Source organism: Mytilus edulis, chromosome 10 (assembly GCF_963676685.1).
Source record: "Mytilus edulis chromosome 10, xbMytEdul2.2, whole genome shotgun sequence".
NCBI lineage: Eukaryota > Metazoa > Mollusca > Bivalvia > Mytilida > Mytilidae > Mytilus > Mytilus edulis.
In genome coordinates this window covers 33,927,089-33,944,264 of record NC_092353.1, presented here as the reverse complement: position 1 = coordinate 33,944,264, position 17,176 = coordinate 33,927,089, and the positions used below count along the sequence as shown (strand labels likewise).

Below are 17,176 nucleotides of genomic sequence, written 5' to 3'. Positions count from 1 at the left end.
AAGGGGAGGTAATCTTACAGCTGATCAATTCAAGTGTGTACTTAGGGCTGTTCCAGAAAATACTATGTCCCCCCCGGGGACGGCAAACGATCTTTTTTTCCATGGGTGGTCGTGTGAGGGAAGAAAATATTTACGTTGGTGGTACCCTTGAGGATAATTTTATATTTATAGGTAGTGGGTATTTAGGAGAAAATTGATAATATATGGGTGGTGGGTTATTCCGTTGTGTGTGCATATTTCCGGTGCACATTTGACACGAAGCGTTACTAGATAGTTGTAACGAAAAACGGCAGTTTTCCTATTATTTACTGTTTCCTTAACTGGTACCATGCAACCCTATCTAAAAAATTAAAGACAGTTGGAGTTATTTCCCTTTGCGGTAAATATATATTACGGAATATATTTGTCTTTTAAACGAAGCGAATCAAACGGTTTTCCTGGTTTTACTAGTCAGTTTATTTATTAGATACGCGCAGATTGATACATTATTATTTTAAATGTAATATATTGTTACATCTTGTCTATTTATGACAATAAACACTTAACATATAAACTTTTTTACGGTTATTTCGTTTCGTTGAAATCTGAAATATTAGCACATGGTATAAACCATACATGTCAAGTGACATATGATATTCGCGTGTAATACACGCTTTTTCAACGGTTTACACGCGAGGATTTTGTCACATGGCGTGTACACGCTTTTCACCACTTTACACGCAATTACACGCTTTTTCGTTCTTTTCATTTTTTGGTCGTTAGTGATATCGCTATTCTCGGGTTTTATCCTTATTTGGCGATAAATACCGAAAAATTCGAAGCAATTGTTTGGCTGCCGTATTGTTTATTTTTCTATATGGACAAACAGTAAAAGGTAAGTAGTTTGTGATTAGTTTTAACGATTTTGTGACTTTCTTTCAAATTCACTTTATAGGGGAAATGTGCACAGAAAGAGGTCACTTTTCAGGACCTGTACCGTCGCCTAAAGTGCCAATTGTTAAGCCAAAACGACGTGTACGGCAAGATTCAAGATTTATAAATTATATTTTGGAGTTCGAGTTTAAATGATTGAGTGACAAGTAACGCATAATTTGTGCATTCTATGTTGCAATGATAAAAAAACAATACATGTGAGAGGAGAAATACAATGTAGTTATTTGAATAAATATTTAACATGTTTATCTAATAGAAATCAAATTTATAAAACATTTTTCTTTTTCAATTTCAGTTTTAAATCTAGCCAACACGGCAACAGATTTCTACAGGCCATGGGGATAAAAATACCACAGAACTGTTGCATCAGCTCTGATAGTACCAGCTTTCTTCTGATGAACTACCCAGTTTTAACCAGGCAATAGCAATGGGAGCAATGGCAGAGATAATCTATAGATGACATTTTACATTGCCAAAAAAAAACAAAACATTATGACATTCTTTCAAATCTTGATGAAGCTAATTCAGTCAAATATCAATTCCTACTGTGAGAGAGCCTTTTCAATTATAAAGAAATTAACACTGAATTCTGATCCGAACTTGACTATGTTACATTTGTATTGTGTGCTGTTATCAAATAAATGTAACTAAAATTGAAACTGGCAGTTGTTTTGAATATGTGCCTAGTGGTGGTGCTTTAATACTGTTTAATACAATAAAAGTTCAAAGTAGAATATATATTGTTTTTTTGTATTCACAAATTTGTATGAAATTATGAACATTACCACATTCATTCACAAGTCCGCATCTACGTCACGCGTTTTCACACGCTTTTTGACATATCATGTCATGTCATGACATGATTTCCCATTGTCAGAGGTTGACATGTATGTATAAACAGCAACATGGACAACATCCCAGGAACGTCAGATGATGGAGTTCCCCATATTCCTAGCAGGTAATATACACAAACACGATACACAAAGTACCTAAGCAAACAAGTAAAAAAACAGAACAAACATTGCGTTTTCCCCTAATTTTTTTTTAACTTGGAACGATCGATCAACTAACAATGGCTATGCCACAAAAAAGTAAAACCAGAAAAGATAAGTGGTCTAGTATTTGTAGAGGTTAGCCTTATACTAGACAAATATTTTTCAAAGACTAACCTCATGTTTGATCCAGGAAAAGTGCATAGTTCGATGTTTTGATCTGGACGTTTAACTAAGGGAGGGGGAGAGGTAAAAAAAAAACTGAATTCCAAAAAGAAACCTGCAATCCCTGTTTCCAAAATATGAAATGTTAAATCCTGTCTCCCCCAATTAAAGAAAATGTAGAACTTGAATTGCATGATAATTTTGGGGGTACAAAGCTAACAATACTTTGTGGTTTAATCTGTTAGGTTCATTAAATCTTTGACTTTGTTGAAAGGATTCAAAGAACAAATGGATGAAAGGCCTACAGGACTGTTGTGACAAATGGTTTAGCCCTACCCTGAATTGTGATTTGTAAAACTGATCTCAAAGGTGATTTGCCAATTGTCAATTACTGCATGCATGTTGAATTTGTTTTGGTAACTTGTCGCTAGCTAGGGCTGTAACAATACGCCTACCTAACAGTTTGGTTTGATTTTCTATACAAGGGTTGCGGTTCGGTTCATTTTGGTTGGATACATTTCTGGAATTTTAAGTTGAAATATGAATATGAATGCGTGTAGACAAGGGACACGTAACACATCCAAGTGCTGAAACTGACAACCCTACCACTAGGACTGCACATTTTCTCATGCTGATAGCCAAAACATTGTGAAAAACCTTTAATAATCTATGGAAAATAGCATCATTCCGATATTTTTCTAAACTGACAGAAAAAAAAATCTATGGGTGGTGGGTTTCAATGATTTTTTTTAAGATTCCATAGGTTGTTGGTCTTGACATAATCTAAATTCTATTGGTGGTGGTTTAAAAATTTAATTGATTTCTATGGGTGGTGGGGGTAAAAAAAAAGTGCCGTCCCTGGGGGGGACATAGTATTTTCTGGAACAGCCCTTAGTCACACAGGACTTTTTTTTTGCTTTTTCTGTATACTATGAACATACATATTCGATTAAATAAAGTGTACATTGTATTTGATATTTATTATGATTTCCAAGTTTTCTATCAACGGCGGTCATATATTATATAGAGATTTGAGTATATGTTATTTCACAGTATGTATAAAAAAAATTGAAAGTAATAGAAAATTAAAAAAAATAAGATTAAGAAAAAAGGGGAGCGCTGATATAAATTGTCCTATGACTTTTGATACCTTTCCTGAAATGCTCTAGTCATTTTTTTTTTCATCCTACAACAGTAACAATTTACATAATTTAAACCCCACTCTAAATGCCCGCTGTGTCCTAGTAAAATTTAAGTTTGCTTGCTAGATAAACCATGAATTCTTTATTGGTTATTAAAATGGTTTTAAATGCATAAACAATGCTACAAAAACCTTTTTCTAACCAATCCAAATAACCAATGGGCAAGAGTTTAATTTATCTAACAGAATATCTTATTTGGACATTTATACATGTACATACTTTGATTGATCAGTTTGGCATTATTATCAGTAAACTGCTCATCTGTAAGTGCTAGTTATTTAAAGTACTTCAATATTTTTTTCCATATACCATAAGTATTTGTCAATCATTTCGTCTTAGATTAAAACTTAGAATTACAGTACCGGGTACTTAAGAATAGATAACCTTCAGTTGCCAACTTCTTAATGAATGGCTTATCAACTTTTTAACTTACCGAAATTGCCATTTTTGCCATTTTAAGGCTATCAAACTCATAGTTTTTATATTGCTTCTAAAACATGTCTAGATAATTTAGCATCTAAATGTTATAGATTAGCTGACAATGATGTAGTATTGACAACCTATAACCTGGTTGCTAAGGAGGTTGGGGCAGCAGATATTAATGCTGAGGACCCTGCTAAGGATGAAGATCCCGATGAAGAGGATAAAAAAGATGAGGTTATAATTTCAATACCAATCTGTACAATAATTTTATTGTTTTACATTGATTTTATTATTTAGATTGTAATTGATAAAAGTTGGTTTTAAGTCAAGTCTGCATCATGCAAGATATGTTCATCGTGCATATTTATAATTTTGGTTTGTATGTCTAAATGATGTGATGACCTGTTTTTCATGATTCAATGATTATGCATTAGGTATTGCTTGTTTGATTTTAGGTCTGGGACTGGACAATAAGCATCAATCTATTATGATTATATTAACAATTTAAGACTACAAAAGGCAAGGAAATCTGGAACACTGTCATAATTTACCAGCTATCGATATTATTGTTAAAGACCAAAACAATTTGAATATTGAGACTAGCACAGAATCAAGATATATTTGTTAGATAACTTGGTGGAAATAAAGGGTGTATATGAATGAATTGCAATACTACATCAAGAAAGGGACATATAAAAAGAGAAAGTTGAAGTAGTAATCATATGAAACAAAATATACTATATTGTTCAAATAATAAATGTTTATTGTTTTCTTCTAGCTTTCTGCAGTGAAACACAAGTCAGACTCAAAGATGTTACGCATTGCCTGGGATAGGATTGTATTAGATGAGGCACACAACATTAAGAATCATAAAAGTTTGACGGCAGTGGCAGTGTGTAGACTAAGAGCTGGTTTCCGCTGGGCACTGACTGGTACCCCTATACAGAATAAACTTCTAGATATATTTTCTTTATTAAGGTATTTGCATGTAAAAAAATATTATTTCGAAACTTCATTTGTCATTTGAGGAACACTTAAAAAAATTCACCTTTATTCTTTAAATTTAACTTTCAATTGAAACATACATTTCATTGAAATTCAATAGCTTACAAATATACATTATTTCTATTTGGAGATTTGCAACACTTAACCAAAGAATTTATATGACACTTTAAATATTGACATCATACAAAAATCACTTTTCTTTTGTGGTATCAGATATTTTCTCTTAAGAAATCAAATTTTCTGGGAGCATCTCTGATGTCCAATAACAGGCGACAAATAGAAATAATGTAACTAATTTTGTGTGCTGACTGAAAGGAATATCTTTGAAAATTCATCTGTTAACGACTAAATTGAAATTTTTATAGGTGTTTAATTTGAGGTAAAAAAAAGACATTATGACATAGATATATAATGTTTGAGTTTTTTCAGATTAGATAATTTTAAACTTTCAGATTTTTAAGATGCTCCCCATTTGATGAATACAAGTTATGGAAGAAACAGGTTGAGAGAGGTATGTCAAAAGTATTTTTTGTACATGGTAGAAATGTACAGCTTAATTCATTTTGTTATTGCATGACTATTTCAAACATATTTAATATATTTAATAACATTTTATATAATTAGTGCATGAGAAAATATTTGTAAATGTGTGGAATGAACATTCACAATTGTTGAGAAAGGGCAATGGAGGTAGCTGGAAAAACACCTAATGCCAAACAATTTGAGGATTTTAAATGTTTTATTTGGTCATTTTGTTTCCTTAAATCATTCAACAAATGTTGTTGTCCATTTGATTGTCTTTTTAAATTTTATACTACATGTATTAGGCTAGATGTATCTCTGTGTCAACAGTTTATTTTATTTTCAAATGATTATATCTTGAGACTGTTAGTGGGATCTTCAGTAATGACCATGGAGACATAATGAAACAGTCAAAGGGTAAATGGTCAAATATGAACTTGAAATTTATTCAATAGGGGTAGACTTCCAATCCCTAGGGGTTTATAGGGATGGGGATTTATTTGAGAGTCTTTTTTAACAGAATCTTGTTACAATCATTTCTTGTTTTTTTATAATTTCAGACAACAGTGGTCATAGTCGCCTGAATGTTTTAGTGAAATGCTTATTGCTTAGAAGAACAAAGAATCAAGTTGACAAGGCTGGAAAACCGCTGGTAAGTTTTACAAATCTAGCTTGGTCAGTTTATTATTTATAGTTGAAGTGTCTGTTAAAATGGGATCATACCTGTCGATTTATATAGGACTGTTTTCGTACTATGTTCATTTTGTTACTTTTCTTACTATGTTCATTTTGTGTTTTCAGTAAGTTGCATTTGTTTAGAATTGCTTCTTTTAAACTGAAAAATTTAAATATCTAATTCACCATTTCAACAAGTTTGGGGTTCAAGTCATTTAAATTCTGTAGCAATTCTCTTCAATATTATGATATGAATAAAACATTTTGGTGTATTTTTCAAATGTCATATAATCTATATCTTAAGCAGCACTTCAAATTAAGCTCTGTCAAAAACTTTTAAAATATCATTTAATTGGAACAATAGTCACACTGAAGCGTGATACATTTGTTTTGAACTCCCTTAACTGGAATGCAAATCTTAATTTTAAGTGTTGACAGGTAAACATCGATTAATCTTTTTTAGTGTCCCCTATCAATGAAAATGTGTTTCTTTTGTAGGTAGCTTTACCTACAAAGACTGTGAAGGAATACGAAATCAAGTTATCGGACAACGAGAGAAAAGTGTATGAAAAGATATTTGCTCAATCAAAGTAGGTTGATCTACATATGTCAATGCAGTTTATGGTTAAATTACTCAAGTAATGGTTATAAAGAAAACATCAGTTTGAACACTTTTTTGGGCTCCATACAAGACCCCACAAAAACAAAATGTGCTAATAAAGAGTAAGCAGTTTTGTTTGGAAGTTTGGACAGCTAGTTAACTTGGAATTCCTCAAAGACTGTGATATATAAAAAAAAAAATAAGAGGCTTCTTGTATTAATGATTCATAAACAAGTATCTGATTTTTTTTTCAAATGTAAGGTGGTTTTTTTATTTCCAGAAAAACAAAAATAAAGATTTCAAATTTTTCTCAATTGTTGGAAATTAAAAATAAGCAAAATGTACATAATGACCATTCTAATAGATGCCGGGTTGATTGCCCAATGTCAATTTACCTAAGCTATTTCCACCAGGTGCTAGTCAATAGTGTTTTCATGAAAATTATGTTTTTTTGTATAGAGATGTTATGAGAGATTATTTGAAACGACATGGAGAAAAGGATATTGACACTTCAAGTCAATCTTCAACATCAAATGTAAACCCATTTCAAGACAAATCACCGTCAAAGATTGTAGGTCAAGGGTCACAGGCAACAGGAGGCGGTCTGGCCCTCAACACACAACAGAGACCTGGAGGTCAAATGATCTTGGTTATGTTGTTACGGTTACGACAATGTTGTTGTCACTTAAGTTTAATGAAAGATGTAAGTATGAAGAATACAGATATAGAACTTGTTCTTCTATAACAAATAAGACTTTCAAAAAGTAGAAACAATTAAACTGTCAATTGTTCTTGAACAATTGAGAGGTCTTTCCTTTTTCAATGTAAAATACATGTTCCAACAGACGTAGAATGTATTGAAAAGGTCAAGGTCAACCTTAAAAAGCTCGAAAACACACTAAAAATCCTTTAAATAAGGTTAAAAACACTAAATTCGCTATCTGGGACATGACCTTGACCTTTGACCTTTTGACCTTTGTCAAGGTCATCGGTCCCCAATGCCATTACTGAAGACCCCAAGGGTCTAGGACCTTTGGTTATATAGTAAAAGCTGATTTTGTCTTTTCAAAAACCTAAAACAGGGGTTATGCCCCTTATAGAAAGGTCAAATCTCTTTGATCAAAATGTAACAAAGTTGCGCCATAATGACCCAAACATTTTCCACCATTTAAAACTTCTGTAAGTATAATGGTTTCTGAGATTATCCCATAACAAGCTGTTAGGTCAGAGGTCAAGGTCAACATACAAATTTGACCTTGAGATATTTTTTAAAGATACATGAAATGATGATGATTGGTGAAGATCCTATGTGTCTACGACTTACGGTTTCTGAGTTTTGGTGGCCAACCGACACCGGTTAATTTTCATAGGGGCATAACCCTACCAATGAGTCGTTGAATCTTTTCGATCCAAATGTAACGAAGAACCGGGGTCTGGTCCTGAACAAATTTCACCCTTCATTTTTTTTCTACCTATTACGGTTACGGTGTTGGAACGATAACAAGGTTTTTGGGTTTCGGAGGGATTACTCCGAACCGACAAAATATTTCGACTCACAGGGTGAGTTCCGGATAGGTATTCATGACACCAATACAAAGTGTGAACATGAAAGCGACATGGTTTACGGTTACGGAGGGAAATTTTGTCAAAGTTTGGCGGAACAAGAAGAATAATAATTAAAAACCAATTGTTCAGAGAACAATTGAAGGTCTTTCCATCAAAACAATGTATTTTGATATGAAAAGTTGTGAAACTAAGTTAAAAATGTCATTTCAATCGTCAAATGATAGCTCCTAGTAAGCTGATTCCAAAAATATATTGTTTCCATACATTTTTTTTAAATAAGGGAGATAATTTGTTACTTCCGGTTTGAAAAATGTTACTTCCGATTATATTTGAATATTTACTTGACACTGATTCCAAAAATATCTGGTTCTATATACTTTTATATTAATAAAGTACAAAAAATAGCTACTTCCGGTTTACAAAAGGTCACTTCCGGTTGTTTTTTTCAAGGTTAAATGGTTTGATATCTTTTTCTAAAAGTTGTATATCTTTATCATGTATACATATAGAATAAAAGCAAAGGTCAAAATCTAGAACGTCAAATTAAGCTATGACCTTGAGATCAATTGCAAGGTCATAAACCAAGGACCTCAAATCAAAAGACCATAGGTCTTAATTATATTTAGTTAATGAGTTAAATCACCAAACGCGTATTTTTAAATACAAGAGGGGAGAAAACTCCTTTTTACATTCAACGTACGCTTGCAATCAAAAATTTACATCTTACGACATGTCGCAACTAACAATTTAGTAAAAATAATTTGTTGATATCTTATACAGTCTTTGGATATAAGTTAAAATAAGCCAAATTCAAATATTAGAATATGACCTTGACCTTTGACCTTGACCTAATTTTCATTTTTTGGGAACAAGGACCTCAAATCAAAAGATCCTAGGTCTCTATCACTTATGGTTTATAAGATAGAAATTCATATCACTTATATCAGATGCATAAGGGGAAATAACTCTCATATGGAGCGGTCATATCGCTTCGGTCAAAAAAGGACAAATCATGCGAAGGATATAACGAGCAATTTTGTAAAATAAATTTGTCATAATCTTTTACGGTTGCGAAGGAGATGCGCTAACAAGGAAAACAGTGTTTGGGGAGATAACTCCTACAAAGAAAAGTATTCGTTTACGCAGGGTAAATTTCAAAAGCGCATAAACTGTTCGATATCATATACAAAATATCTAAGCGACATATTGCGAAACAAATGTTTATCGCATGAACAAAATTAGGCGGAAGAAAAAAAAAAAAAAAAAAAAAATAATCAGAAGAAAAACAATAGGTCTTTCCACAGAAAAGTGGAAAGACCTAATAATCAGAAGAAATACAGTAAGGTCTTTCCCTTTAGTAAAAGGAAAGACCTTAATTAAATGACATGCATAATTTGAAAACAAAGGATATGGATTATTCCTCCATGTCACAAAATCATTACATGCATAACCAAATAACACAAAAGCAGAGGTACAACACTTTTATTGCTGTTATTCATCTCTAAGTCACTACAAAACCTTTAACATGGAGCAAAGTGTACATTTTGATATTCAATATTATTACACAAACAATGTGAAATGAATTATAAAACAGTAGAAAGAAATTTTACAGATTTAACTAATTTATAAACTATTTTCACAACATTTACTGTCATTAATCTAGATTGTTACATTGTCTCTCTGCATATTCACAATTCTTCAAGAAGAATGATTAACTAAATTTAACATACAGCATTTCTCATTTTATTGGTGGTTCCAAAAAGGCAGGGCAAGTTCTTCAGATCTCAGCTATGGATTGGTGTCAAACAGTCAATATTATACCAGAAGTATGATGGTCTTCTTTGTATCATATATTTTTGAATTGAGCAGCCCTATCATTAGATACTGGACATCATGCATTTCAGGATAAAAAAGATTTAAAGTGAATGTGACTATAATTTCATTGAAGTTCAATATTATTCAATATATAGTAGGGATAAAAGATTTTTGTTTTGTTTTCATCAAAATATCTAAAGTACCATTTTTGCAGGCACTAGAAGATGAAATAGCTGAGGATGAAGGTTTAGAGTTAGATATTGTAGAGCAGATGAGAGGAATGGGTTTGGAGGAAGAGGGAACCAAAGAACCTTCTCTAACCAAATCTAATGCATGCTTTGAAAAGGACTCTCTCAGTACAAAGGTACATATCATCATTAAAATGAAGTACACCAGTTTTTGTGTTTCATTTGATGATTGATTAACATGTTTGAAGATAGCTAGAATTTGATGTTAATGTCATATTTGGAATAGTCAGTTAAATTTTTTATAACTGTAAATGCAGAAATTATTACATAAAATTATTGTTGTGGTCGTTGAACAATTGACACAAATACAGGTTTAATTAAACTGTCAATTGTTCTTGAACAATTGAGAGGTCTTTCCTTTTTTAATGTAAAATACATGTTCCAACAGACGTAGAATGTATTGAAAAGGTCAAGGTCAACCTTAAAAAGCTCGAAAACACACTAAAAATCCTTTAAATAAGGTCAAAAACACTAAATTCGCTATCTGGGACTTGACCTTTGACCTTTTGACCTTTGTCAAGGTCATTGATCCCCAATGCCATTACTGAAGACCCCAAGGATCTAGGACCTTTGGTTATATAGTAAAAGCTGATTTTGTCTTTTCAAAAACCTAAAACAGGGGTTATGCCCCTTATAGAAAGGTCAAATCTCTTTGGTCAAAATGTAACAAAGTTGCGCCGTAATGACCCAATCATTTAACACTATTTGAATCCTCTGTAAGTATTAAGGTTGCTTAGATTATACCATAACAAGGTGTTAGGTCAAAGGTCAAGGTCAACATACACATTTGACCTTGAGGTATTTTTCAAAGTCACATGAATTGATGATGAATGGTGAAGATCCTAGGTGTCTACGACTTACGGTTTCTGAGTTTTGGTGGCCAACCGACACCGGTTAATTTTGATAGGGGCATAACCCTACCAATGAGTCGTTGAATCTTTTCAATCCAAATGTAACGAAGAACCGGGGTCTGTTCCTGAACAAATTCCACCCTTTGGTTTTTTTCTACCTATTATGGTTATGGAATTTGAATGATAACAAGGTTTTTGGGTTTCGGAGGGATTACTCCGAACCGACAAAATATTTCGACTCACAGGGTGAGTTCCGGATAGGTATTCATGACACCGATACAAAGTGTGAACATGAAAGCGACACGTCTTACGGTTACGGAGGCTAACTTCGTCAAAGTTTGGCGGAACAAAAAGAATAATAATAATAATAATCAGAAGAAATACAGTAAGGTCTTTCCCTTTAGTAAAAGGAAAGACCTTAATTAAAATGTCAATTGTTCTTGAACAATTGAGAGGTCTTTCCTTTTCGAAATGTAAAGTAAATGTTCCAATAGGCGTAGAATGCATTGAAAAGCTCTCAAACACACATAAAACTGTTAAAAAATGACAAAAACAACAAATTCGATAATTTGGACATGACCTTGACTTTTGACCTTGTAACCTTTGTGAAGGTCATTGGTCCACAATGTCATTGTAAAAGACCCCATGGGTCTAGGACTTTTCGTTCAAGAGTTAAAGCTAATTTTACCTTTTCAGAAACCATTAACGGCGGTTACGCCCCCTAAGAATATGTCAAATCCTTTCGGTCAAAATTTAAAAAAGTTGTGCCTCAGTCACCTAAACATTTTTCACTGTTTACTATTTCTGTAAGACTAACCATTTTTGAGATATCGACTAAAAAGTTGAAAGGTCAAAGGTCAAGGTCAAACTTAAAAACATTTAAAACACACTAAAAATCCTTTAAATAAGGTCAAAAACACATAATTCGCTATCTGGGACATGACCTTGACCTTTGACCTTGTGACCTTTGTCAAGGTCATTAGTCCCCAATGTCATTGGTGAAGACCCCATGGGTCTAGGACCTTTGGTTATTTAGTAAAAGCTGATTTTGTCTTTTCAGAAACCTAAATCAGGGGTTATGCCCCTTACAGAAAGGTCAAATCCCTTCGGTCAAAATGTAACAAAGTTGCGCCATAATGACCCAAGCATTTTCCACTATTTAAAACTTCTGTAAGTATAATGGTTTCTGAGATTATCCCATAACAAGGTATTAGGTCAAAGGTCAAGGTCAACATACAAATTTGACCTTGAGGTATTTTTCAAAGATGCATGAATTGATGATGAATGGTGAAGATCCTAGGTGTCTACGACTTACGGTTTCTGAGTTTTGGTGGCCAACCGACACCGGTTAATTTTCAGAGGGGCATAACCCTACCAATGAGTCGCTGAATCTTTTCGATCCAAATGTAACGAAGAACCGGGGTCTGGTCCTGAACAAATTTCACCCTTTGTTTTTTTTCTACCTATTACGGTTACGGTGTTGGAACGATAACAAGGTTTTTGGGTTTCGGAGGGATAACTCCGAACCGACAAAATATTTCGACTAACAGGGTGAGTTCCAGATAGGTATTCATGACACCGATACAAAGTGTGAACATGAAAGCGACACGTCTTACGGTTAACGCGGCTAAATTTGTCAAAGTTTGGCGGAAAAAGAATAATAATAATAATTAAACTGTCAATTGTTCTTGAACAATTGAGAGGTCTTTCCTTTTGTAATGTTAAATAAATGTTCAAATAGACATAGAATGTATTGAAAAGCTTTAAAACACACTGAAAATCCTTTAAATAAGGTTAAAAACACTTAATTCGCTATATGGGACATGACCTTGACCTTTGACCTTTTGACCTTTCTCAAGGTCATTAGTCCCAAATGTCATTGCCGAAGACCCCATGGGTCTAGGACCTTTGGTTATAAAGTAAAAGCTGATTTTGTCTTTCCAGAAACCTAAAACAGGGGTTATGCCCCTTAAAAAAAGGTCAAATGTCTTTGGTCGAAATGTAACAAAGTTGCGCCTTAATTACCCAAACATTTTCCACTATTCAAAACTTCTGTAAGTATAATAGTTTCTGAGATTATACCATAACAAGGTGGTAGGTCAAAGGTCAAGGTCAACATACAAATTTGACCTTGAGGTATTTTTCAAAGATACATAAATTGATGATGAATGGTGAAGATCCTAGGTGTCTACGACTTACGGTTTCTGAGTTTTGGTTGTCAACCGACACCGGTTAATTTTCATAGGGGCATAACCCTACCAATGAGTCGTTGAATCTTTTCGATCCAAATGTAACGAAGAACCGGTGTCTGGTCCTGAACAAATTTCACCCTTTGTTTTTTTTCTACCTATTACGGTTACGGTGTTGGAACGATAACAAGGTTTTTGGGTTTCGGAGGGATTACTCCCAACCGACAAAATATTTCGACTAACAGGGCGAGTTCCAGATAGGTATTCATGACACCGATACAATGTGTGAATATGAAAGCGACACGTCTTACGGTTAACGCGGCTAAATTTGTCAAAGTTTGGCGGAAAAAGAATAATAATAATAATAATAATTAAACTGTCAATTGTTCTTGAACAATTGAGAGGTCTTTCCTTTTGTAATGTAAAATACATGTTCAAATAGACGTAGAATGTATTGAAAAGCTTTAAAACACACTGAAAAACCTTTAAATAAGGTTAAAAACACCAAATTCGCTATATGGGACATGACCTTGACCTTTGACCTTTTGACCTTTGTCAAGGTCATTAGTCCCCAATGTCATTGTCGAAGACCCCATGGGTCTAGGACCTTTGGTTATATAGTAAAAGATGATTTTGTCTTTCCAGAAACCTAAAACAGGTTTTATGCCCCTTAAAAAAAGGTCAAATCTCTTCGGTCAAAATGTAACAAAGTTGTGCCGTAATGACCCAAACATTTTCCACTATTTAAAACTTCTGTAAGTATAATGGTTTCTGAGATTATCCCATAACAAGGTGTTAGGTCAAAGGTCAAGGTCAACATACAAATTTGACCTTGAGGTATTTTTCAAAGATACATGAATTGATGATGAATGGTGAAGATCCTAGGTGTCTACGACTTACGGTTTCTGAGTTTTGGTGGTCAACCGACACCGGTTAATTTTCATAGGGGCATAACCCTACCAATGAGTCGTTGAATCTTTTCGATCCAAATGTAACGAAGAACCGGGGTCTGGTCCTGAACAAATTTCACCCTTTGTTTTTTCTCTACCTATTACGGTTACGGTGTTGGAACGATAACAAGGTTTTTTGGTTTCGGAGGGATAACTCCGAACCGACAAAAGTTTTCGACTAACAGGGTGAGTTCCGGATAGGTATTCATGACACGAATACAAAGTGTGAATATGAAAGCGACACGTCTTACGGTTACGGAGGCTAACTTCGTCAAAGTTTGGCGGAAAAAGAATAATAATAATAATTAAAATGTCAATTGTTCTTGAACAATTGAGAGGTCTTTCCTTTTCGAAATGTGAAGTACATGATCCAATAGGCGTAGAATGCATTGAAAAGCTCTCAAACACACACAAAACCGTTAAAAAATGACAAAAACAACAAATTCAATAATTTGGACATGACCTTGGCTTTTGACCTTGTAGCCTTTGTGAAGGTAATTGGTCAACAATGTCATTGTAAAAGACCCCATGGGTCTAGGACTTTTCATTCAAGGGTTAAAGCTAATTTTACCTTTTCAGAAACCGTTAACGGGGGTTATGCCCCTTAAGAATATGTCAAATCCTTTTGGTCAAAATGTAAAAAAGTTGTGCCTCAGTCACCTAAACATTTTTCACTGTTTACTATTTCTATAAGATTAACCGTTTTTGAGATATCGACTAACAAGTTGAAAGGTCAAAGGTCAAGGTCAACCTTAAAAACATTTAAAACACACTAAAAATCATCAAAATAAGGTCAAAAACACATAATTCGCTATCTGGGACATGACCTTGACCTTTGACCTTTTGACCTTTGTCAAGGTCATTAGTCCCCAATGTCATTGCTGAAGACCCCATGGGTCTAGGACCTTTGGTTATATATTAAAAGCTGATTTTGTCTTTTCAGAAACCTAAATCAGGGGTTATGCCCCTTACAGAAAGGTCAAATCTCTTCGGTCAAAATGTAACAAAGTTGCGCCTTAATGACCCAAACATTTTCCACTATTCAAAACTTCTGTAAGTATAATGGTTTCTGAGATTATCCCATAACAAAGTGTTAGGTCAAAGGTCAAGGTCAACATACACATTTGACCTTGAGGTATTTTTCAAAGATACATGAATTGATGATGATTGGTGAAGATCCTAGGTGTCTACGACTTACGGTTTCTGAGTTTTGGTGGCCAACCGACACCGGTTAATTTTCATAGGGGCATAACCCTACCAATGAGTCGTTGAATCTTTTCGATCCAAATGTAACGAAGAACCGGGGTCTGGTCCTGAACAAATTTCACCCTTTGTTTTTTTTCTACCTATTACGGTTACGGTGTTGGAACGATAACAAGGTTTTTGGGTTTCGGAGGGATTACTCCGAACCGACAAAATATTTCGACTCACAGGGTGAGTTCCGGATAGGTATTCATGACACGAATACAAAGTGTGAATATGAAAGCGACACGTCTTACGGTTACGGAGGCTAACTTCGTCAAAATATGGCGGAAAAAGAATAATAATAATAATAAACAGAAGAAATACAGTAAGGTCTTTCCCTTTTGTAAAAGGAAAGACCTTAATAATAATAAACAGAAGAAATACAGTAAGGTCTTTCCCTTTTGTAAAAGGAAAGACCTTAATTAAACTGTCAATTGTTCTTGAACAATTGAGAGGTCTTTCCTTTTGTAATGTGAAATACATGTTCAAATAGACGTAGAATGTATTGAAAAGCTTTAAAACACACTGAAAAACCTTTAAATAAGGTTAAAAACACCAAATTCGCTATATGGGACATGACCTTGACCTTTGACCTTTTGACCTTTGTCAAGGTCATTAGTCCCCAATGTCATTGCCGAAGACCCCATGGGTCTAGGACCTTTGGTTATATAGTAAAAGATGATTTTGTCTTTCCAGAAACCTAAAACAGGTGTTATGCCCCTTAAAAAAAGGTCAAATCTCTTCGGTCAAAATGTAACAAAGTTGTGCCGTAATGACCCAAACATTTTCCACTATTTAAAACTTCTGTAAGTATAATGGTTTCTGAGATTATCCCATAACAAGGTGTTAGGTCAAAGGTCAAGGTCAACATACAAATTTGACCTTGAGGTATTTTTCAAAGATACATAAATTGATGATGATTGGTGAAGATCCTAGGTGTCTACGACTTACGGTTTCTGAGTTTTGGTGGTCAACCGACACCGGTTAATTTTCATAGGGGCATAACCCTACCAATGAGTCGTTGAATCTTTTCGATCCAAATGTAACGAAGAACCAGGGTCTGGTCCTGAACAAATTTCACCCTTTGTTTTTTTTCTACCTATTACGGTTACGGTGTTGGAACGATAACAAGGTTTTTGGGTTTCGGAGGGATTACTCCGAACCGACAAAATATTTCGACTCACAGGGTGAGTTCCGGATAGGTATTCATTACACCGATACAAAGTGTGAACATGAAAGCGACACGTCTTACGGTTACGGAGGCTAACTTCGTCAAAGTTTGGCGGAACAAAAAGAATAATAATTAAAAACCAATTGTTCAGAGAACAATTGAAAGTCTTTCCACACCACAGAAATTTGGATAAGAAGGTAGTTTCTTCATACTGATGCGATAAATAATGGTTTAATTATCTTTTTGAGTGATATAAGGGAGATAATATGCTACTTCCGGTGAAATGAATGTCACATCTGGTCTCATATGATAGGTTCTTTCACACTGATTGCAAAAATATATAGTTTCTATATACTTTTGTATGTAGAATGGGAGATAATTGGCCACTTCCGGTTTGTTGGAAGTCATTTTTAGTCTTCAGTACTTTGTCCATGTATCTATATGAAAAAATATATGGATTCTGAGTACTTTTATGTGAAAAAATTGCAAAAAAAGCTACTTCCGGTTTTCTCAAGGTCACTTCCGGTAGCCATTTTTCAAGGTCATTTGTCACTTAACCTTTTGTATCAGGTCAAATGTCTTTATAATGAACTTACTTGAAGTTATAATCAAATAACCTCATA

The 17,176-nt window shown here is 34.0% G+C and overlaps 1 protein-coding gene across 1 annotated transcript in view; it reads left to right on the top strand.

Annotated features, from left to right (window-relative positions):
- The window catches only part of LOC139490970 (transcription termination factor 2-like), a 58,301-nt gene that overhangs the window by 23,436 nt on the left and 17,689 nt on the right, over positions 1 to 17,176 (top strand). The window contains exons 13-19 of the mRNA XM_071278142.1: positions 3,823 to 3,949; positions 4,494 to 4,693; positions 5,173 to 5,231; positions 5,803 to 5,894; positions 6,416 to 6,507; positions 6,978 to 7,221; positions 10,114 to 10,263. Of these exons, the coding sequence (XP_071134243.1) occupies positions 3,823 to 3,949; positions 4,494 to 4,693; positions 5,173 to 5,231; positions 5,803 to 5,894; positions 6,416 to 6,507; positions 6,978 to 7,221; positions 10,114 to 10,263 (964 nt within the window). The remainder of the gene's footprint in view (positions 1 to 3,822; positions 3,950 to 4,493; positions 4,694 to 5,172; positions 5,232 to 5,802; positions 5,895 to 6,415; positions 6,508 to 6,977; positions 7,222 to 10,113; positions 10,264 to 17,176) is intronic.